The sequence below is a fragment of the Salarias fasciatus genome, chromosome 4 (genome assembly GCF_902148845.1).
Source record: "Salarias fasciatus chromosome 4, fSalaFa1.1, whole genome shotgun sequence".
In the NCBI taxonomy this organism is placed as follows: Eukaryota; Metazoa; Chordata; class Actinopteri; order Blenniiformes; family Blenniidae; genus Salarias; species Salarias fasciatus.
The window spans coordinates 24,438,121-24,461,615 of NC_043748.1; the positions used below are offsets into that span (position 1 = coordinate 24,438,121).

General features: G+C 47.5%; 2 protein-coding genes across 3 annotated transcripts; both read right to left on the bottom strand.

Annotated features, from left to right (window-relative positions):
* Nucleotides 1-5,414: 5,414 nt before the first annotated feature.
* On the bottom strand, nucleotides 5,415-11,329 carry arl4d (ADP-ribosylation factor-like 4D). Its single transcript, XM_030090360.1, has 3 exons — nucleotides 11,195-11,329; nucleotides 8,912-9,505; nucleotides 5,415-6,119 (listed from the first exon to the last, which is right to left on the bottom strand). Exons 2-3 carry the CDS (start codon nucleotides 9,353-9,355, stop codon nucleotides 5,955-5,957), a joined length of 609 nt encoding a protein of 202 aa, XP_029946220.1. The 5' UTR covers nucleotides 9,356-9,505; nucleotides 11,195-11,329; the 3' UTR covers nucleotides 5,415-5,954.
* Nucleotides 11,330-17,475: 6,146 nt separating this feature from the next.
* On the bottom strand, nucleotides 17,476-23,029 carry LOC115387173 (transmembrane protein 106B-like). 2 transcript variants are annotated; one of them, XM_030089779.1, is made up of 9 exons: nucleotides 22,848-23,029; nucleotides 22,077-22,171; nucleotides 21,622-21,771; nucleotides 21,464-21,527; nucleotides 21,239-21,392; nucleotides 21,029-21,169; nucleotides 19,943-19,986; nucleotides 19,513-19,566; nucleotides 17,476-18,654 (listed from the first exon to the last, which is right to left on the bottom strand). In XM_030089779.1, exons 3-9 carry the CDS (start codon nucleotides 21,767-21,769, stop codon nucleotides 18,534-18,536), a joined length of 726 nt encoding a protein of 241 aa, XP_029945639.1. In that variant the 5' UTR covers nucleotides 21,770-21,771; nucleotides 22,077-22,171; nucleotides 22,848-23,029; the 3' UTR covers nucleotides 17,476-18,533. The 2 variants fall into 2 exon arrangements, with proteins under 2 accessions (XP_029945639.1, XP_029945638.1); XM_030089778.1 differs by lacking the exon at nucleotides 22,077-22,171 and having other exon boundaries at nucleotides 17,480-18,654.
* Between the last annotated feature and the right edge of the window lie 466 nt (nucleotides 23,030-23,495).

Consider the following 23,495-nt stretch of genomic DNA (forward strand, 5'->3'; position numbering starts at 1 on the left):
GAAAGGACTGTAATGTAAATATAATGAAAATAATAAAAATGAACAAGCGTGACAGTTTCAGTTCATTACAAAAGACCCTTCTTGGTTTCCTCTTTCAAAATAAAACCATCTAACGAAGGCCTTCAGTTTGTGTGTGGATGGAGTCTCAGTGATTCAAGTGAAAACTCATCAGCTTTTCCGTTTTGTTTCAGAAACATTTAGAGTTTACTGGCAGAAACACTCAGAATGCTGCAGTTAGCGTGTTGGGCCGAGTTCAGACGGAGCTCCGTCCCTGGAAGGACCAACGTAAAGGTAACGGCTTCTGAACAGCTCCAGAGGGGTGTGTGTGTGTGTGTGTGTGTGTGTGTGTGTGTGTGTGTGTGTGTGTGTGAAGGCGTGTTTCTTGGCCACTCTGTCAGATTGGCTCATGCACCCTGCAGCCCTGCAGTCTGATGCAAACTCACAGAAATCCTGGTTTCATTCCTCAGGATGTTTCTCAATAAAGGAGTTTTGTTAGGAATTCCAGCGCGGCTCGTCACGGCGCCGGGATCCAGTGGTGGTCCGGAGCGTTTCCCCGGGGCCACGGCGCTGACGGCGGGAACATCCCGCCCGGCCTGTTCCTCACACCTGTGCTCAGGTACGAGGGTGCAGCGGCGCTCTGACGTCAGCCGCCTGCCGCAACGTGCCGCCGCTGCAGAGCAGGGAGCGCCGCCAAACCACCGCCGAGGTTCACACGGCCGCAGCAGCCAGGGGCAGAGGGTGTGTGTGTGTGTGTGTATGTGTGTGTGTGTGTGTGTGTGTGTGTGTGTGTGTGTGTGTGTGTGTGTGTGTGGGACTGATCCCTGTCGGGGTTTGCTGGGAAATGGTTTTGTTTCCACTTCTGCTCAGGATGACTGGAAGAACAAATGTGAACATCACTGGTTGGCATCAAATATAGAAGATGAGCGATTGAACTTCTATCAGGTCAAATAAAATCATGACATCCTGCTGCTCCCACGTTAACAGAGGACGGTTTGACTGTTTCTGGGGGAAACAGAAGTTTTGGACTTCTGTGTCCAAAACTACATCCTGTCTCAATAATTGATGCAATATAATCTGTGTTTGAGGCTTTAAACGGCTTTTGAAAGATATGAGACTCTGTCGGTCTGGATTCTGCATCGGGAGTCGAGAAACTGTTTCTTTCTGTTAAAAGAACAAATGAATCAGGTATATAAGTTTCTATAATTTGAAGGAAATCTTGTGATCTGAAAGGTCTTTTGGATTTGTCAGAACAGCGTGAGGAGCACAGCTGTCACCACTGTTATCTCACATATCATTTTATTTGTGATCAAGAATAGACAAAACAAGGATTTCTGAGCTCTCTGAATTTTCTGTTTCTGTATTATATTGCACACATATCTTCTATCCTGCCTGAATCGTCTGGGTATTTGAATGGAAATGGATTTTTTCCTCCACTGGATCCTCTGGATGGATCTCAGAACCATGAATCAGTGCGATGGAGCCCCGATGACCTGGGAGGGGAGGCAGAAGCAGAAGCCGGAGCAGCAGGGCCGACCTTCAGGTCCTTTCATCTCAAGCTCACGTGCGAGCCACAGGCCCTGAGCGAGCGTCGCGCCAGATAGAGCCGAGTCCCTGGAACAACGAGGAGCGATAAGACGGAGAGCGGCGCATAGCCGGCATCCTCCACATGCTTCACATTCCCAGCAGCAGCCTGTCGCCACGTGACAGCCGTCAAAACACAGCTCTCCTCCTCAGGTGTACGTGATTTGAACACGATGGCAAACACACCAGTATTTCCAACTGGGGCCACTGGTTGGCGCCGTGTTTTCTCAAAACAACCACCAACACCTGCCAGCATCAAACCGTATGATGTGAAACACTCCAGCTCCAGTGAACCGTCTGCTGGTTCTCCATGTATGCAGACGATGGTGTGGTGAATGTTGGTGAACGTTCACTGTGAGCGCATCATCCCCTCTGAGCAAAGTGCTCATGAGCAGGGCACCGTGCTTCACAAAGGTTTCAGTCAGGGAGCAGAGGATTCTATTTCCACTTGATTTGCATTCATTTTCCTGTAAATGAAACCTGAAGTAACACATTTAGTGGACATGCATCCTGTCTGGAGCCAGGAGGCCAACAGGGAAGGGGAAGCTTCAAACGCGCCTTTTCAACCTCATTTTCAATCATTTGTTCTTTCTTAATGAAGATTCTTACATATTTTATTATTCTTTTATCATAATAATGATGAATTTGAGCTATTTATCTTCTCAAACACGTTTCATAAGCATGTAATATTCCATTTCTGTATGTTCTCTATTGATTTCTGTCCTTGGTTTGTTTTAATGCTTATCGCTTTGCCTCGTTTTCCCTGTCAGTCATCAGTGAAGCACGCTGAGGCGGATTAACCTTCATGACGGCAAATAAAAGCTGATTAATTTACCAAGGAACACAGGAGAGAAATGAATGATTCATTTTACTGAAGAATTTCAGGCATGCTGTCCTCCTGCTCACACACACACTTCTCCTCACACTCCCTGGCTGTTTGAACATCACGTTTCCTAATCTTCATTAGGCTGAATATTTGTTGGGGTGAGTCACTGTCAGCTTGAAAATATCTGTTGCAAGTGTTAAACCTGCACTAATGACTCCCTACAGAGGAAATTCTGAGGAACTAAGGATGAAATAATGTGTTGATTAGGTTAGATTTAGTGTTAAAACCACATTTCAGCTGAAAACATTTTCCTATCAGGTCTGAATTTTTTTACTTTATTCACTTTGGACTCCATTAGATGATAATAATTCCTCTGTGTTTTCAGTTTGTTCTGATTTAGTCTATCTTTTTTGAGAGGAAATTTAACTGTAAAAATAAGAATGTTTTCATCACAACTCAGCGGAGAGCAATTGAAACTTTATGTGGATTCTGAACCCAGATGACTCTGATTTGTAGTCAGAAAACCATATTTAAATGGTGATTATGTATGTTTGGAGATAATTATATAACTCTCAACTCTTAAATGCACGTGAACCAAAACCTGCAATTTGACGAAACCAACCAGAGACACCAAAGAGGAACAAACTCATTCAGTATGAATGCTTTGAGTCTCTTTAAAGGATTAATCACGTGCAAAATGAGAAAAAAACTGCAACAGCAGAGCTTTGTCTGATGTGAAGATAATTGGAAGAGAGAGACGTTTCACTAAAGCTTCACAGACAACAAATGCAACGAGCGAGAAGCTAAATGAAGCTTCAGTCACGTGTTAATTATCCTCCGACCCTGCTCCGTCCATTCCAGCGCTGCAGGAATCAGTCAGGAGCCGACAGAAGCCCGTCCACCCTCCAGACCACGGCAGCAGCCAGTTTCAGAGCGTCTATTCTGAGAGCCGTGCTTCATGTGAAATTGTGCGTGAAGCTGGAGCCTCCCTCGGCCCAGCAGGCCTGGGCGGACCGACAGTCCCAGATACTCATCAAAACCCGCAGAGCGCCTCTGCAGAGGGGAAAACTCCAAGAAGCAAAGTCAGTGGATCAGCGCTACGGAACTGGAAGGAAGCAGCGAGGAGCGAGCAGAGCCCAGCGTTTAATCAGGGTTTAGTAAACAGAGGTCGAGCCCTCGTGCTCAGGGCTGCCCTGTCTTTCTGCTGACTCACTAATCCCCCTGCTTACCGATCGCGCCGACAGCCGAGGCACAGCAGGGGGGAGTCTCCAATCTGGCTAATTGGATTGACTGGGGCAGGGTTTGAGCAGTGATTTAAAGACCTGGGGGGGGGGGGATGGGACAGACGTCCCTCCAGGCCTGGTGCTCTCTGAAGTCTGAGCAGCCACAAGTGGCTGAACCCACCATTTGCCCGGCTGATCAGCAGTTAGCCTCACATGCGTGTCGTTTTGTCGTTGTTGTTTCAGACTGTGAGGAAACCAGAACAAACACAACACACTCGCTGGACTCCATGTCTTAGAGGTTGTGTTCAGAATTACACCGTGTGACAGGATCATCTGAAGCACAATCAGATGTTCAGAAACAACGTACTCGTACATTTTCTGGGAACATGAACTCCTAACATGAACTTTCAGAGAAAGTTCCTTTGATCCATAATCTCCTGTCTAGAATAGAACACAATAGAAGTGTTTTGATCCTTTACAGGGACTCACTTGACAACATTCTCCATCAGCGCTTTGTTCTGGGAGCAGGAATGGTAACCAGCAGACAGTCGGCGGTGGTCCCGGCTCAGGCCCACCGGCTCAGTCTCAGGAATGTGAACACATGACCGTCGAGCGGTCTGGGCTGTGATCACAGTCAGACCATCTCACACATGTGACCCTCAGTGGCTGCAGGCCACCCACGCCGCTGCCACGGCGCTCTGAGCCTCAGCCGCTCTGCAGCAGAGCTGCGGAATGTGGCCGGACCCGGCGAACCGGTCTGAGAGACGGCACATCGCTCCGGGCACCGAACGGACGTCGCTCTTAGAACGCTGAAGTATAAAAACATTTCTGAAACAAAATCGCATGACAAAACAACTACAAGTGGCACAGCTGTAACATCTGGAACTAACCCTCCAGCACTGCTAAGGCTGAAGGCCAGATTGGGTGCAGGGCGGGGATGGGGGGGCCTCAGAGTCTTGGTAATAAACCTGACACCACTGTGCCATCGAAACTAAACTATGTCGTCTATGGTGTCCGACGACACCAGCAGCCGCTGCTGTGGCAGGACAGCGAGACTGAAGGAACCCTGCAGGGCTTCAGGCTCCTCAAACGGGTCAGCGAAACCAGCAGGAACCGGATACTGTTATTGTACAGCAGTGGGAGGGAGAGGAGGAACAACAGGGACATGATGAGAATACCTCCAGATGAAGCCCCGGCCTGAGGACAAGGACTCCAGAATGAATTCAACCAACTCCCGGTAACTGAGAATCCGTTCCGCTATTCAACTGTACTGAACTGTAGTTCTATTAAAAATAAATGTTTGTTTGTTGCTAGCAGCAGACGAGTCGCTAGCCGATGCTATGCTAGCATGCTAACGCTGCAGAATGCAGGAGCCGTAGCCTCTGAAGCTGTATAACACACTGCTCTAATCAGCCTTGAGAAAAATCTGGTTCTACACCAGGAGCTTCCCGATTCGGAGTATTCCCACCACAGCGAGTCGTTCTATCAGCCATGATGCTCTATTTACTGAACGCTCGTGTTCCTGCAGTGATGTTCACGTCCGGGTCAGAAAATCACCAACTCTTCCTCCCTCAGTCTCAAACGATGCATTCAGGTCCCAAAACATGGAACCATTTGATTCTACATGAATCAGTACTCGGTAGGACCGACAGAATTTGGTAGGTACGTATGAAAGTACCCATCCCTGGGTTAATCTGCGCACAAACTACGTGCAACAGCATCCACCGAGTTACTGTGATCGTGAGTAAACCCAAACACACAAACTCCCACAAAACGATGACAAACGATGCTCAATAATTTATTCATTTGTTGACATTTTACAAAACAGTATTTACACAGTGTAAAAACGTTCTCTGTGTTTTCACCGACCGACTGTGAGACTAACGACACCGTGGTGCAGAGCGGCGACGCCCCGTCTAAACTAGCAGAAACACACAAGTCTTTCTCAGGTGGGACAAAGCGTGGCCCCGCGTTCCGGGCCGAGGCCGGACCGGCTCAATGCTCCTCATGCAACAGAAAGATCTACAGGGAAGTGTAACAGTGAAAAGGGAAGGGTGTGCTCGGGCCAGGCCTGCAGGCTCCCGACGGCACAGGCAGGGAACCAAATATCCTTCATTGTTGGAGAGTGAGTGTTCTGGTCTCTGCGGCTCTCCGGGGTGTGAAGGGGAACAGGCCCGGGGAGGGCGGGGCTCTCCGGGGAGGGCCAGCCACCCGTGGAGCTGCTCAGCAGGACCGACCGGCTTCCCTCCGGCTCACCCTCCGCAAGTTCCTAAAGCGCCAGACCGGACTGAGGCCGGCGGCAGACTCAGTCCTCCTCCTCCTCTTCATCTCTTCTTCTTGCTGTGTCGCAGCATCTTCTTCCTCTTCAGGACCATCTCGTACAGCTTCTCCAGGCCGGGCTGCAGGCCCTGGCCGTCCAGCGCCGAGCAGGCCTGAGTGTGGTGCAGCGTGGACGAGCTCATCTCATGGAGGGCCAGGGCCTTCTCCACCTGGAACCAGAGCAGCGAGGAGATCAGTCACAGCCTCACACACACCCGAGAGCACGGCAACACACACCTCACACACACCTCACATCCACAGACAGACCGATGGCTCACAGCTCCATGTTTCTGAGGCATTAGAAGTGTAAATGTTGTTTTCTTGGCTCTCATATTTCACCTCCACGAGGACAGAGCAGGTAAAAACCCGACAGCAGGTCATGCTGTGAAATCCCTTTGAATCCTCTAAAAACTGTTTCTTACGGTCCCTAAAAACAAGGCGGGCCTTGAAAAAGTTTGAGATGGCAAATGAGGACATTTAGAGACAGCGGTGCCCAGAATGAACTCTCAGCCTTTATCTTCGACTCCTCTGGAGGAAAAACACGAGCAGGAAATGACTAATGACTGCTTTCTGGTGATAAAATCAGTTTCCCTGGTTTCAGGCAGGATTCCAAACCCTTTCTTTCAGTTTCTGATCATACGATGTTGGGAACGCTGGAGAGGCCCAGAGTGTGTTACCAAGATAGCTTCAGCTAATAGGCTTCACTGACTGCCCTGAATAACCTGCAGCACAAAGCCGGTTCTCATGCGGTCCAGTTCACTCCGGGGTGTCCCGTTCAGCCGTCAGCACATTCAGAGCCGCTAGTCAGGCAGAATGAATCAAGGCCAGCCTAAAAACTAATATTAATACTGCAGGAGCTGGAAACCTGATGGGTGAAGGTCAGGAGCCTCCTGAAGGCTTCAGCCTCCCGACTTCAGTCTACAGTCAGTCCCTCAAACTGAGCAGGATAAGAACGAAGCGATCTCTCTAGCAGGGCGTTGGCATTTCGAAGAGGAGACTCCCGTTCTGAAGGAGTAACTTCTGGAAGGAACAGACCGAAGAGCCTGTTTGGCAACACCGGCTGAGAATGAATGAGATCTGATAACCTGCCAGAACCAGTTAGAAATGTGTGTCATTCGCACGCCGCTTCGCTTCAGGTGAAATGCGTGTGAACTTAAAAGGAGCTGACCTTTGTGCCCTATCGGCTGAGCGTCTCAGTTTTCCGACTGACGGCAGGTGAACCCCGGAGATAAACCTGCGGTGTGATCACGGCCCGTGACGTTCCACCAACGCCGTATGAGAACTGCCCAGTTTATGGCCGCGTATAAAACCTCATCCCCAGATCCTCCAGGATTGTGAAAGAGTTTAAAGTACCGGCATGGAGAGCAGACCAGGCATAACCCGCTGCAACGCCCAGCAGGGAGCCATATTTGGCGACTTCCACCTGCAGGGGCAGGATGTGACCGCATGTTGGAAGAGCTGCAGCTGGATTTCTACGTCAAGACAATTCAGCTGGAAAAACGGAGCGGCCATATTGAATCACCCGTCCTGCTCGGGCAAATCTGATGCAAGACTGGATGATATGAACCTTTACTGGGTTCCAGTGAAATGTGGAACATTTTATCTGATTTTTAAAGCCATTAAAAGGAAAAATCAGGAAACTATCTGTAACGTGGCCTCCTAGATGGACGAAACCTGCTCTGTAGCTCTGAATCCACTAAATCTCAAGTTTCTGAGTACATTTAGCAGTCCATTAAGTCCACCGGGTACAGGAGGTCACCGCTAGCGAGGCCAACTGACTCTTTCTCCGTTTGTCACGTCTGACCTAAATACCTGTCCGTTTCTTGCAGATGAAGAATGGCGGCGGCGTATTTAATCAAAGCACACGTTAAACACAGCTGTGGCGTTCCTCCAACACGGTCCAGGTTGTAAGGGCGTATGAACACTGACCGAGGTTCTTCCAGGATTGTGAAACTATTTAAAGTACCGGCTGAGACAGAACGCCACTGCAGCTCGCAGCAGGTAGCATGACTGTCAGGGCTTCCCCCAGGAAAAAATCAAAGCGTAGCAGCCATGTGGACGCTACCCCCACCCGCCGCCGCCCCCCTGCAAAATTGTGTAATATAAGGCATGGTATTTAGAGTGTTTTTACGAAATTAACTTTTGGAAAATATGTATTTTACTTGGGATACAACACATATTGTGGAGCAATAGTCAGACATAAGTATGAAAACATGTTTTATAGCGGCTGGCTCGGAGCTGCTGCTACCTCTGATAGAGCGCAGGTGAACTGCTAGCTTCGGCCTTTTAGCACATTTAATTACCTTTTAATAACTCACTAATACCAACTCACGCCTTTTAATTATCTTTAATCATACGTTACCTCTGGCGTTTATAGCAGTACTGGAGTTGTCTTAGCGGGGCTGCTCTGCTGCATGCCCCGCCTCGTTAGCAGCTAAGCTAACGCCAGGCTAGCCTGATGACCCACGTCTGTCGCTTCTCCGTCCGGACACTCCTGACATTTAGACCCTCAAAAGACTCTAACGGCTGTCAAAACACACAGAAACGACGCAGATGCACGACCAATCCACGCAGGACACACACACACTGAGGCGGGGCTTCCCTGGGAGCTCGCGGATAACACTTGCTAGTGGCTCTGTAAAAATATAGCGTAACGGCATTTGTCTACATTTTTTAAGCGTAGCGGGCAAAAATTAAATGGTAGCGGGGCTGCTACGCTGTAACACTTTAGGGGAAACCGTGGACGAAGGACGGACGTGTTCGGACACGTAGAGACGATCTGCAGGGAGACCGAGACACGCTGCAGGTCCGTCATCAGAACAAAGGCCTTAAAGCACTAAGCTACCGGGACCTGTGGAAACGGTCTTGTACCAGTCATCTCTAGACTGAATGTGCAGAGCGTGCGGTGGATGGAAACATGGTCCTGACATTGCGGCGTGTCATGCAGCGCCGCTGTATTTACCTCCGCGGCCGACATGGCTCCCTCCAGATCCTGCTTGTTGGCCAGAACCAGCACGGGCACGCCTTGGTTCTCCGCGGACCGGGCGATGCGGTGCAGCTCCACCTTGGCCTCCTCCATGCGCTCGCTCTCGGCGGCGTCCACCACGAACACCAGGCCGTCGGTCCGCCGGGTGTACGACTTCCACAGCGGCCGCAGCTTCTCCTGGCCGCCCACGTCCCACACCTGGAAGCTGGTCATGCTGGTCTTGGAGTTGCCCATGGGCACCTTGATGCGCTCCATGTTGAAGCCCTTGGTGGGGATGGTCTCCACGAACTCGCGCAGCTTCAGTCTGTAGAGGAGCGAGGTCTTCCCCGCCGAGTCCAGGCCGATCACCACCACGTGCATGGACTGGAAGGCGGGCAGGAACGGCGTGCTGGGGGCGATCTCGGTCAGCTGGTTCCCCATCTTCAGCTCAGGTCTGGGTCCCGTCCACGGATGACTGAGCCTGAACTTTGTTTTACTGTGTGCTCACAGTGAGAATCAGGAGAGGCGGCGAAGGGTTGGAGTCTGGATGTAGAAGGTCACCGGGAGACGACCGCCGGGTTCACTGACGCCCTGCAGAGGAGAACACGAGTCGGTACAGTTAGCAAGAGCAGCGAGGCCAGACGTAGCTCCAGACGTAGCTCTGGCTCCACAGCAGCTTCTCAACAAACCAACAAACCTTCAGTTCAGACCTGGAGAAAGGATTCTACAATCGAGGATTTCTACAATGTTCTGAAGTGAAAACGCTGAACTTTTTCACAGCGCATCGTTTCCAGTGTTTATTCTGTTACCATGGAAACAGACGTCATTTTCAGAACATCACCATGTACAAAACTTCTCTGTGATGAAAACACAAAAGCGTTGCATCGGCACGTAAACGGGGGCGGGGCCTAACGCTCCGGCGGTTTGTCTGAATCCAGCACACAGCTGGAAAAACAGAGATCAAACGACGAGCAGGGAGAGGAGGGATCCCGCCGAGTTCATCGACCTCGGAGCTTAAAAATAGACGGACAGAAAAATACAAAGGCAGGTGGAGTTCAGGCAGAGCACTGAACCGATGCCGCTGCTTCTGTAGCGGCATCTTTTCACATTCTGCGTTAATGAATGAATCATCCTGTCACTTTGGTCTCATCGTCACTCATTCCAGCAATTTGAATAAATTCAACCTAATATTGAAAGTCAATCAAAAAAATGTGAATATAACTGGGTGGATTTAACAGCATTTTGGATCAAGTGCTTAAAACCATGAACATTTTGAAGGCCTGTGTACACAGAACTGTTTGAATAAACATGAAATGATGGATTCGGGTCATTTCCATTCAGCAGACATGATTCTGAAGCAAAGCTGCACAGCAACAGATCCTAACCCTCAGTCCGTCTTCTGGGAATCTAAAGCTCCAGTGTCAACATGTCCTCTGCTGTATGAGGTGTTGATTCAGAGTGTTTCCCACACAGAAGGCCCGTTTCCAGCAGGACAATGTCAACCTGCCGGCTTCAGGCCAGAAGAGTCCAGAAGCTGACCCAGCCTGCAGCACAGGAAAACTCCAGCATGGAAGAATCCTGAAAACATTTCTCACACATCTGCTGGCTTTCTGAGATAAGATCCTGACACCAATGACAGGTCAAATTAATTAATTTATTTATATGTCTAAAAATAAAGAGCACGTGAGAAGCTAAATTCTCAGTCATCTCATTGTTTTCTAGCTCTAAAAAACAACAGCTTGTTCCAATGAATGAAAAATAATCATTCAATAAACATTTTTTTCTTTAAGACTCTGAAATAGTTCACACCTAGTCATCGCATTTGGATTGGTTATTTGCTTGGTTCTTTAAACACTACAAATGTAATTTTATTGAATTAATGCAAAAATGCTGACATTTCAAAAGCATATTCACAAAAATGACCGAAATAAAAAACGCAAAAACAAAATGTTTTCGATTTCAAGCAAGGTGTTTAAATAATAATTCGAAAATTTTCTTATTTTTACACTTTTAAAAATGTTTCTTATTTACATGTCACACAAGTTTAGTGGGTTTTTCGAAGACACACGAGTCAAAAACGCAACAAAAAAGAGAAAAAACACGCACAGTGAAACATTTTCTTTGCAAATGAAATCTAAAACCTTATCCCTCCGCGTGCGCTGATCCCTGTGTCCGTGCGCGTGGCCGCGGCAGACACTTCAAAGCCTTCCGATCCGCGCGACCCCGAACTAAAAGAGCCTGGCGGAGAGTTTCGAGGATGAGAAGGTGAATAAAGCTCACCTGGAGCCTCCGTGGCGCGTGAAGCGGTCCGCATGCTTCTTTTTCTGCGATTAAATCCGAGTTTCAGGGCGCAAAGTAATCCCGACGCAGCTGCAGCGCGCGGAGCTCCGACAAAAATACGAGCACTGAGAACCGGAGAGAAGCAGCTCTGGAAAAGAGGCGGCCGCCCCGCGAGCGCTGTGACGTCGGCGGGGCGGGGCTTGAAGAGCACTGGGGGCGGGGCCGAGGAGGAGAAGACAATCATCGAATCTCACGCCACGTTTACAGGGATTCAAGAAGAGGGAAGAAACAACTGGATATCTTTACAGAAAGAAGTTAATTCACACAAAAACACAGAGAGAAGTGTCTCAGACTACCTCCTGCTGCTGCAGCGGCGCTGGGGCGGTTCGACAGAACAGAGCATTTGTTTAAATACAAACCAGCTAAAAGTATTTGCTCTCATGTAAAACCAAGCAGTGTTTCCATCCCAGCAGCCAAACTGGAGAAGCCTCGGCCTGCCATCACGTTACTCCACATGCAAACTGTGTTTCTGCAGAAACACTGCTTTGACAACACAAAAGGCCCCGACACACTAAAATATCACCGCTTTTGCTCTGTTTTTTTAGTTATTCTAAAAATTTAAGCTGCTTAAGCTATTTCATTTCTACTGTTTCAGCTCTTTATTTTTCTTTAGTTTAGCAGATGTTCCTGTTTGAGTTGTTGGTGTTTTTTAATGCCTTTTGTTTGTTTGTTTTGGGGATTTTTTTTTTTTTTTTTTTTTTTTTTGCCATCTTCAGTAATTTTAGCTGTTTTGCCTTTTTCTTTTTTTGGATATTTCTACTGTTTTGCTTTCTGATCTGTTTTTTCTTCGGCGGTTTTAATTATCTTAATTCTTTCTCATCATTTTGACAGTTTTTTTCCGCCTTTGACCTTTTTGTACTTTTGTCTACTTTAAACTGTTTTAGCCATTTTACCCGGTTTTTTTTGTTTGTTTTTTTTTTTGTACTTCTTCGGGTTATTCTGAGCTGTTTTGATGTTAATTTCACCTTTTTCAGCACTCTTCTTTTTTAGGCCGCATGACGTTCTGTAGTCTTGTGTATTTGAGCAGTTTTTTGTATGTATGTTTTTTATCCACTTCTCCAAGTTATTTGAAATTTTGTCCATTTTGACATTTTAGTTGATTCAGTCCTTTTTTAAAGTAGTTTGACCAGGAAACAGCCGTTTGCTGCTGATGATCCCTTTTGTCGTTTCCTCTCATGATCTCAGCAATTTTCACATTTTACAGTCATATTTACTGTTTTTTTCTCTCCCTCTTCTGTAAACCATTCACCAATGTCTCACTGGTCATCTTTAGCTACTGTTTGATGTGTTAAAAAAAATCTCCTCGCCTCATCATCATCATCATCATCATCATCATCATCATCATCATCATCATCATCAGAGTCGCAGCGCCCTCTGCTGTCTGCACGAGGAACTGAATGAAGGTTTTTCTAAAGATGAATTCCATCAAATCTCACATCGTGAAGGGATTAAATGAGTGTAAATCAAAACTGTGTGAAACAATTTGCTGTTTGACAAAAACTCACAACACTAAAATCAAACTGAAAGAAGTGAGCCAAAGGGACATAAAATAAAAACCAGTCTCGTGGTTTTTATTTTATATTTCTCTGTTTTTCACTGTAAAAAGCAAATGCTGGAACTTGAATGGGACTTATCCATCCTCAATATAATTCTGTGATAATCTGAAATTTCATTTATCACTTCAGTCTGTCTGGACTGAACTGCAGAACATTCTGCAACATCCACTCGATGGTATGATGGAAACAGTAAAGTTAAGGGACTGTGGTCGCATGGACAGACAGACTAACACATTTAGTTATCTTACCTGTCGTATACTTTTGGCAGATTGGGTCGTTTTTCTTACTTTTTTTTTTTTTTTTGGCTTTTCAATAAAATCATTCTAGCATGTGAAGCCAGAAGAGGTGGAGAGCAACGATTCTCTCTCCACATATCCCTCTCTCTCTCTCCCTCTCTCTCTCTTTCATTCTCTCTCTCTCTCTCTCTGACTCAGGTGAGCACTGTGTTAGCTGAACACTCCTTAACACGGTGACAGGTGGAAGCGTTACACCTGAGGATCTCACCTGTCCTCTGAGGCGGCAGCAGCTTCACACACAACTCAGGTGAGGATTTTTATCATATATAGATTACATCAATTGTGATAACTTTATAATATTCATAAATATCATATATACTTTACACACACACACACACACACACACACACACACACAGAGTGCAGTTTTTATCTGACCTGTTTTCAGCCAGGTCCTTCCTTGAAGTTGGTTTGCCATTGGTTAGCAACCCTCCTGTTGATGTTCAGCCCAGGCAGTGATGTTAGACTGTACCATGTGAAAACGAACTTCAGTGAACCAGACAGACTTTAGTAAATTGATCCTTTTAAAACATTGTTCCAAAGCCAACAAGAAGATGAAAAATAATGGATCTGTTGAAAGACACACCTTGGCTTGTAGATCTTGGATTTGCGTCTGTGCCTGTAATAATGCATGACCTGTGACCCCCGCCGGCGGCCCTGAGCTCCTCTGAGGCCCGGTGAGGACTGACCGTGGTCATTGTGTTACCGGCGAGCTGTGATCGCTGTTCACTGTGTTCCACGGCACGCAGCCAGGGACACGGGAAGTAATCAGAGTACAGCAGTGGTTGTGTGTTGTGGGGATCGGGTGGCGCAGCGCAGATCAGATGGTCCACAGTTCATTTATCTCAGCCTGCAGGCATTCTGCTCATTTACCAGCTCATCTTCCCTCTCTTATCTGCTTCTGGGGTTTTTAACTGATGATCTTCTCTCTGTTTTTGGGGGGGGATTTTTGAGCAGATTTAACGTGTTTCTGCCAGTTTAGATAAGATACATATTTGACAAATTTTATTCATTTTTACTTTTTTAAGCTTGTTTTTAGTAATCCTTAACGGGTTTATACTTTTCTACCTTTCTAACTTTTGTTTCCAACAATTGCATTTTTTCCTTCCTTTTTATTGTCATTTTAAACACATTTAATTTGCTTTTAGTGTTTTTAACTTGCATTTTGAGCATATTTGAGTATGTTATCCCGTTTTCTTTCATGAAAAACTTGCTTTTAATCATTTTTAACAGGTTGAACAAGCAGTTTTACTCTACAAGTGATTTATTTCTCAGCAGATTCAACATATTTTTGGTGTTTTATCAGTTTGTTTGCTTTAAAAAAAAAAAAAAAACATTTTCAGTACATGTAAATATTTCCGGTGTTTCCCTTTTTCCAACATTTAGACAAAATTCTCATTATTTCTTTTTAGGGATTGTTAGCAGATTTAACTGTTTTAGCTAATAAATTACATTTTCTCCCATTCCTAATAGTTTTATCAGTTTCATTTTTTGTTTTTTCAAATGCATGGCCTCTTTGAGTGTGAGGTGTTAAACATACGGCCTGTGGACCGAATGTGGGTCATTACAGGAATACTTAGTGTGTGTTTTTTTGCTGTTTTGAAAGACTTAACTAGTAACTAACTCATAAACTAACTTAACTTTTGTACTGCAGCTGCTTTTCTGGAAGGTCCAGGTTTTCCGGGCTCTAGAACCGGGACCGGTCCGTATCTCTGTCCCCCCCTGCTGCCGTCCAGCGGCTCCGGCCCCGGTCAGGCTGCACCGGGATTTAAAGTGTGACCGCAGGATGTCGGCGATGCACTGGGAGGCCCGGAGGCGCCGGAGCGCTCTGGACCGCAGGCTGGCCCGGGACCAGCAGCAGGTGAGTCCGGCCGCAGATCAACCAGAGGCTGGGAGTCTGACCCGGTGAATGGAAACCCGGTGAGAAACTGAGACGGACACGGGACACCCCGGCGGGAGGCCGGACCTGTTTCCTGTTTGAATCTGACAGCTGGGATCGTGTTGCTGATTTCCACAACACGTCCAGCGTCAGAGGCGGCACGATGCTCCGTTTCCTCTGGATCTGCCCAGACGTGACCGCAACGCAGATCTGAGAGGAGGGCAGGACTTCCTGCTCTGGAACGCCTCTGAACCTTGAGTGGCTCCAGGGTCCAGGATGAAAGTCTTTAGAGAACACAATAGAGTGTGAAGAGTCACACTGTGGGCCGTTAGCATAGAAACCATTAGCATAGAAACCATTAACATAGAAACCCGAGGCCATCAGCAAACAGAGAACTTAAATACCTGCGCTCCAGCCTTCAGGGGGATTAACCGCCTGACGTGACCAAATCCAGACGACCCGACTCAAATTCCCTCAGAGTCCAATCCATGACGGCTTCCTGTTTGTCTCCACAGCGGCTGCCTGCTGCCTCTGGCTCCATCGGCAGCACGGCTGAGCGCAGCGCCGCCCCGGAGCCGCCAGGTAACCTCCAGCCTCGCCGCATCCAGAACAATGGGCGCTGATCCAATATCAGTCAGTAAGAAAAGACAAAGACCCCCCGGGGGCAGAGGAGGTCCGGCCTCCTCCACAGGTCGGGGTCCAGGGTGAGCGGCGTGGAGTCCTGAACGAGGCTCGTTCTCACCCCCAGCAGACATCTGGAGGAATCCTCTACATGACAGTAGAGCTGGGAGCCACGGACGACGCAGCTTCCTGAGAGAACGGCTCCCAAAGTGGAACTTTTTGAAAACGCTCTGGCTCCACTGTCGTGTAAACAGACGAAAACACAACTTCCTGAAGCCACCCTGAGGGGGTGGAGAGTTGCTCCTGAACGCCACGGCGGCAGCAAGGAGATGTTCTGCTCACGCTCAGTAGACGCACAACAAGGACAGTGTGGTTCTCCACGGTGTCCTGACTCCCAGTCCAGATTCTCCTGGTCCTGGACCGGGTCCAGATCCTGGTGGATTACAGTTCACAGGCCGTGGTTTCAGTGTTAACTCTCTTGTTCCCAGAGTTCCAGCTGCCTCTGTACCCTGAACGGACTAAAGTGACTGAGCTGTGTTCGGTCCTCAGCTGCTGCTCAGTGTCCACACTGCCACGGCGAGCTGACCACGGCGGCCCAGCCCGGCGCCAAGATCCCCAACAGATACTCGGTAGGTTCCAGCACTTCATCCCTTCTGAAGAAACACTACTTTTATCCAAACAGATCAATAACAGCGGCGTCCGGAGTGTTTCAGTCTGACAGTACTAATCCTTATTTTACTAACTGAGAACCCGATCCCCAAACCCTGACTCTGGACCATTTCTTTAGACCGTTAAACGAACCAACCCGAACCCGGCTCAAAGAATGAAGGTTTCTGTTGGTGAACACAGCACCACCCAGTGGCCTGACATGCTAACTACAGTGTACAAGGTCCAGCTGTGTGTGTGTGTGTGTGTGTGTGTGTGTGTGTGTGTGTGTGTGTGTGTGTGTGTGTGTGTGTGTGTGTGTGTGTGTGTGTGTGTGTGTGTGTGTCAGTCTCTGCAGTACACCCAGCAGTGGTGAGGAAGAGGAGGCAGACCTTCAGCCTGCAGCTCGGTACTGGACCAGCGACAGGATCCGGACTGTGACTGATCAGGATTCACTCAACATGGGATTTTACTCCAATATTAAATAAAGTCAAGTAAAGATGCAGCGTTTTGCTTTCTTCCTTCAAGAAGGGTTTTAAAAGCTGAGTTTTGACACATTCAGACAGAGTACCAAAAAAAAAAAAAAGTCTTATCTGAAAACAAACATTCTTTTGTAATCTGGAAGGTTCAATGGCGGAATGTAAAGATATTGAGTGTGGTTACATTATTTTAATTCAGAATTGGTTTATTCTGAATTAAGTAATTCAGAATTATATTCACGAGCGTCGTGTTTACGTGGGAAAAATGAAAGTTAAAAATCCTGTCTCACGGTGAGGTCTAAGAAGCGTTCTGATTGGACGAGGCGGCCATGACGTAGGGACGTCTCCCGGAAGTAAATAGCGTTTCTCTCGTCATTCACTCTGGATTAAATTTGACGCTGGCGCTGCAGCCTTGAAAGTGTCCGCATTGTTAAGCGCCAGTCGATCCACTCGTTTCATTATATCCAATTCTTCTAAAACTGCCGTTAAATAAATCGTCTCCGTACGAGTCGAAACGCGGACCGCGGGTCGCCGTCTTGGAAAAATTGCATCATCACGACGGAGCATGCGCAGAACGACCAGAATGAAGTCGCCTCATTAGCTGAGGATTACCCGCTGGGTTATTAAGATTTCAACTTCATTCTGAATAAAGTTTTCAGGCGTTTACCTCGTCATTTTACAACGGAATCAGGCTTTATTCGGATTTATAGAGGAATAAAAAGTCCCATGTAAACACAGAGTTCAGACACATTTCTGAACTTTATCCTCAGACTTTTCATATCAGCTTTTTTCTTGTTTTAAAATCAAGGACAAAACGAGGAGGTTAATTTGGTCGTCACTGTTTTCCAAATGAAGCTCTGTTGGATCTAACGTGTTTGAATCAATGACGTGAAAGACGGTGTCCTCTGAGGACCAGGAGCGTCTGCCTCAGTCCTGTTGTGACAGGAAACAGAGAAACAGAACAGAAACAGCTAAAGAAAGAAAAAAGCACGTTTCTGTGGTTTAGTGTCATTTATTACAGCTCAGAGAGGAACAGCAGAAACATGAAAGCTTCTAAATTATCTTCATTTCCTGGACAGATTTTCAGTTCTCACTGTGAATCTGAACAAGAACAGACATCTGCAGTGCTTGGAGCTTTATTTACTGCTGAAGCCAAACTCCCATCAACAAATGGAAAAAGCCAGGTTAGAGACGAAGGACGGAGTCCTCACTCAGCGGCGTCCCCCGATCAGTCAGACCAATCACTTTCTTTAACGTTACCTTTCAGTTCGCTTCACCCTGATGGCTCCTGTCAACAAGAACAAACCATAACCAGGAAGTGGATGGATGTGATTTTATTCTGGTCCCGGGTGTTTTCTCTCACAGACGAGTCACATGACGCAGGAGGCCAGGAGGTCTGGACCGCGAGGAGCAGCCGGTGGAGCGGTCCTCCTTCGGCGGGCCGGTGGACTCCTGGTTTCTGCAGATGACGCACTGCGTCGCCTCCATCAGTCTCTTTAAGCACATTTTCTTTTCTTTCAGTGAGTTTTAAGAATTTCGGAGCGCGACGCTTTGAAGCAGTAGTGAAAGCGACAGCGGCGGCTCAGTTCCTGGTCCTGAACCGTCCTGTCTGACCCGGTTTCCCTCCAGAGTTTCACCAAATCCAAGCAGAGGCTCATCAGGAGCCTGGAAAACACTGAGGGGGATCAAGAAGATTCCCAAAATGAGTCTGATCGCACCACAACGCCACGCCGGCCCTTTCAATCGAGACAGAGAAGCAGCAGACAGCCGCTGCCCAGGACGGCTGGCGGCGCCGCCGCCGCCGTCAGGTGGGCGGAGGCAGCAGCCGGTGGGGGACGGTGGCGTTGGCGCCGCAGTCCAGGAACTCGTAGGCGTCCAGGGAGAGCTGCTCGTAGTGGGCCAGGTAGTACACCGTCACCGAGATCCTGTGTACACACACACACACACACATAGTTTTCTAATCCGACATGACGGAAACTTCTCGAGTCTTCCTTCGTTCCTTCGCTCAGTCTCGTGTGACGACCGTTTCCTCCAGCAGACTGAGACTCACTGCCAGATTCCTTTTCGGTAAATTTATCTTCATTTTCTTGTTTATGTGCCTCTTTTTCTCCTGTTAATGTTTTTACTCCTTTGTTCAATTTTTTTTCTTTTAGTCTTCTTTTCCTTAACTTTCAATTTTTCTTCTTCGTTTCTGTGCCTATTTGTTTCTTTTTCATATTCTTCTTAATTGTATTATTTTTTAATTTTTCCCGTTTTTTCTTCTTATTCTCATTTCTGACTTTGCCCTCCTTTATTCATTTTATTTTTTTGTTTTTTTGTCTCATTTTCTTTTCTTGTGCCTCTTTTCCCCATCTTTTCCCTTTTTCCTTCTTTTTAAGATCATTTTCTGGTTTGTTGCTTTTTTTCTTTTCCATCTTTCTCCTTTCCTTGTTTTCACATCTCTTTTTGTTTCTTGCCGTTGTTCTTCTGTTCTGGTTTAATCAGCGACGTATAAAAGTTGGAAATATAAGCCGTTTGTGTTTTATTCATGTCCTCTTCAGCCGGTGTTCACCCTCCCACCACTAGTCGGAGCTGCAGAGCAGAACTCCAGTAAAGTGAAACTGCCAGCTCAACGCGTTCGGGGTTAGTTTGAAGGTCTGAGAAGAAAACAGACGATCATTAAAGGCTTCAAACGAAGGTCAACACCCTGGATTAGTGTTAATTCTGTCAGAGTCCTGAAGGTTTCTGCGGTTTCCTCTCAGACGTTGAATAAAAACTGTTGTAAATGTTGCGGGGGGACTTACTGGAGGTGGAGGTACACGATGTGGACGGTCAGCGCAGGGTTCTGACAGTACTCCCTGTGAAGAAACAGGAAAACACACTCCCGTTTCCAGTGTTTGGCTCATTAACATCAAACATCTGTCACCAAACAGGTTTTATCTTCACAGTCTGAAAACGCTACAAGAACAATGTTTCTACTGTGGGAGTCAGATCTGGGTCACTTGATGAAATCTCTAACTGCACGGTCAGAACATGGAGGAGGGACTTCTGTTACAGTCGATTTTCACTGCTGAACCTTCAAGACAACTGCTGTCATTTCAGATTATCCTCATTTAAATGAAAAATACTTCATATAGTACATTTAATGAATTCGTGACCATTTCTTTTAAGGTAAACTACGACGAAAACCCACTGGATTATCAGAAAAGGATTCAGATGGACAGCGAGGCTCACCTCATGCCGACGTCCGTCAGATTGACGGGCATCACGAAGGAGAACTGTGGAGGAGGAGAAGGAGGGACTGTCAGGGAGTGGAGTAGGCATGGGCCGGTATGAGATTCTGACGGTATGATAACCTTAGGCAAAAATATCACGGTATCACGCTTTCACGGTATTATGATTGCAGCTCTAAAATGTGTACTTTGAATGTCTGTATTTTTTTTTTTTAAAAAAAAAGGAAAAACGTTTAAATTGAACAGTCTTTTATTTTTTGTTTTTCTGTTTTTTCTGTCCTAAAAATAAAAATAAGACATACAAAATAAAACATGACACGTGCGTCTCTCTTCCTCACGTCATGTTAGCGAGTAATCAGTTATCCATCTTAGCAATAAAGACTGATGAAAGAAAAAAGTTGTAGATAACTTATTTTTTACTGAGGCAGATATGGTAACTGGCATGCTAAGATAAATCCTTAGCAAGCTAGTTACCATATCTGCCTCAGTTAAAATATAAAAAAAGTTACTAAAAGATAGAGATGAAGAAGAGATAAGATATGGTAGTTACCATATCTGCCTCGGTAACAAGCTCATTTCACTAATGTCAGACGCCAATACGCTCGTTCATTTCAAGACGGCATTAACTTTTCCTCAAATGTAGCATACAGCGATGGGTGTTGCTCCCGTAGATGCGCTATCATATTCCATGTATTGCCTCCTCGGGCTGCCGCTGTCCTCAAGCACGTTTTGCACGTCGGGCGACCTTCTTCCTGCAAGCCGTGGCCGTTCACGGTAGCCGAAGTATTCCCAAACAGCCGACTTAGTCCGCTTGGACGGCGGAAAAAGTTCCGGGGGCTCGCCTCCTCCAGCCATCACACAGCTTTAGGCTGCAGCTTCAGACAGCGTGAGGGACCTCTACTTTCTCCCTGATTAGACGTCACATTAAAAAAAACGCTCATACCGCAGGAACAGTATGACGGAAAATTTTAGTGGTTTTGAAACCTTGACTTTTTCATACCGTGGTATACCTTAAAACCGGTAACCGGCCCATGCCTAGTGTGGAGAAGCGCTCTGACAGGAAGTGGCGGTTAGCCCCGCCTCTCACCAGCTGGGCGGACAGCGGCCGCACCGAGGTCACGTCCTTGACGTGCAGCGTTCCCACCACCGTCTGGTAGTTCAGCGCCTGCACCGTCAGGTTGTAGACCCGCACCTCCGCAAAGTTCTGGTTGGTGATGTTCAGCACGTTCTGCGAGGGGCAGAGGACGCAGGTCAGGGGTCAGAGGTCAGAGCAGCCAGGCGTCCTCCGAGGACTCACCGTGATGTTCATCTCCACAGAGCTGGACATGAAGAAGACGTAGGAGGACTGGACGGAGACGGGGGACAGCAGCACGGAGCGGGGGAAGAGGAAGAAGAGCACCAGGGCGCTGACCAGGACGCACACCGCCACCGACAGCGCCACGTACAGCTTCCTGTGGGGGGAGGAGACGGTCAGGGGCGGCGCCAGTCCAGACGGACGCGTCCGGCTCCGGGAGCTCCATACGTGCGTCGGGGGCGGAGCCTCTGGTCGCTGCAGGGGATCACCGCCACCAGCTTGCTCTCCTGACCTGGAAGAGACGGGGTGGGGGCACGGCGGCGGCAGCATCATGAGACCGAGCTCCAGAGAGAGCGAACTGACCGCGGCGGGGGGGTGGGGGGTACCTCGGGGGATCCGGCCGATGCCCTGGCAGGTGGGGCAGTGCACCGTCTCGGCGGTGCTGCGCCTCCGGCTGCACCGCCGGCTCACGATCGGCTGCCTGTCGTCGCCGTCGGCTTCGCCGCCGTCGCTCTGGCTGGGCGCCGTTCCCATACCTGGAGGGAGGAGCCAGGTGCACAATAACAGGAGCCACGCGTCAGTTTGTTCAAACCGAAATTCAACATATTATCCTGCGAAACCAAACTAGACACCATTCAGGTCATCAGTCATGTCATTAATAAGGTTAATGAAAACCTGAACCTCAAAAAGAACGAAAACGACTCTAAAGAAAGAAAACTGGCCAAAACAGTGAAGAAATGAAAAGAAAGTACAAAACGCTACAAGTTAGAACTACTAAAAATGGTTAAAAGCATTTTTAACATGGGTTAAAATGAGAAGTGTGTCATTTAATTAGAAATACTTCCTGAATTGTCCTGTCGATCCTTTATTCACGTGACTGATGAAAACTAGCCGAATGAACCCAAAGAGGAAGACGAGCAGATGACAGGAAACGAACTGCGGTGAAGTGAAAACGGCCTCAGATTAAATCCAAATTAACAGAGACTCTGAGCAGAAAGCACAAACACACACACACACACATTCTACCGACTGACTGAGCCGTCCTGCTTCCACTGGAGCGTTTAATGGATTTAAACACCATCAAACTAGCTAGCTGCTAGCTGCTAGCTGCTAGCTAGCCACGCTCAGACCAATGATAGGTTTCTGAAAACAGCCATGCTAACAGCTAAATGCTAACTCTGCCTGGAGACTCCACTGAGTCCAGGTCCTGAGAGCAGGGCAGCCGGAGCCCATGATGCTGCCTCCACCGTGCTTCACCATGGGAAGAAGGAGCAGTTCACTTTCCTCTGAGATCTTTCTCTTTTTTTTTTAATTCTCCTGGAGTTTTTGATTAATGTGAAGCTGTACGAAAGTAATCTGATTACTGCGGGTCAGTTTGATGACTTCCTGACTCAGATTAAAAGTCACGTCGTCTTATTTTTATCTCTCATCAGATGAACAATACATTCCTTTACAGCATTATTCTCACACACCTCACCCTGTTTCACGGTAGATTCGAGAAACAAACACTTTCATGTTTTTATTAAACACGTTTTTGACGAACAGCTGACTCCCGCGCACACTTCGCTTGTTTTCCGGATTATTTCAAAGTTTAATCCTGATTCGAACTCACTCGCTGCGGGGAGCCGCTCCGGGGCTCCGGGGGCTCCGGGCGGTTTCGAGCCGGACTCCGGGTTTTGTGGTCTCTCCGGGGAGCACCGTGTCGCTCCAGCCGCCTCAGAGACGCTGTGCTGCGGCCAGGTCAGAGTCCAGGACCCGGTCCTCCTGTCCACGGGTCTGGCCAGACCGGGGCGCCAGGTCCGGGCCGCTTTCAAGCATAAACAGCTGCTCAAAGCCCAGCCTCCTCTTCTTCAAATGTTAAAAGAACTTCCTTTTTATTATTATTATTTTTTTATAAGAACTTTTGCTACTTTAAAGAAATCGTGTCAACTATTTTTACTTGGTTTTTTATTACAGAAACCTCATATTAGATTTCCAAGTAACTTTCATTGTCTCCATTACTATTTTTCTTTGATTTGTAAAAGAAACAGAGAAAACCGCCACACCTCGAGTTAATCTAACAAGATATAATCCTGTCATCGTGGTAAGTTTTGCTCTTTTCTTTTCCTCTGGGAGAAAACAAACTAACTTTGATAAAACCACGGCGGCGTGTGCGGAAAACCGACCGACCTGGCAACCCAGCAGAGGAAGACTTCCTGTCACAAGCCGCAGTCACGCGCTCCCTGCCTCACTTTCAGTTCAGTGTTTGAGGATTTTAATC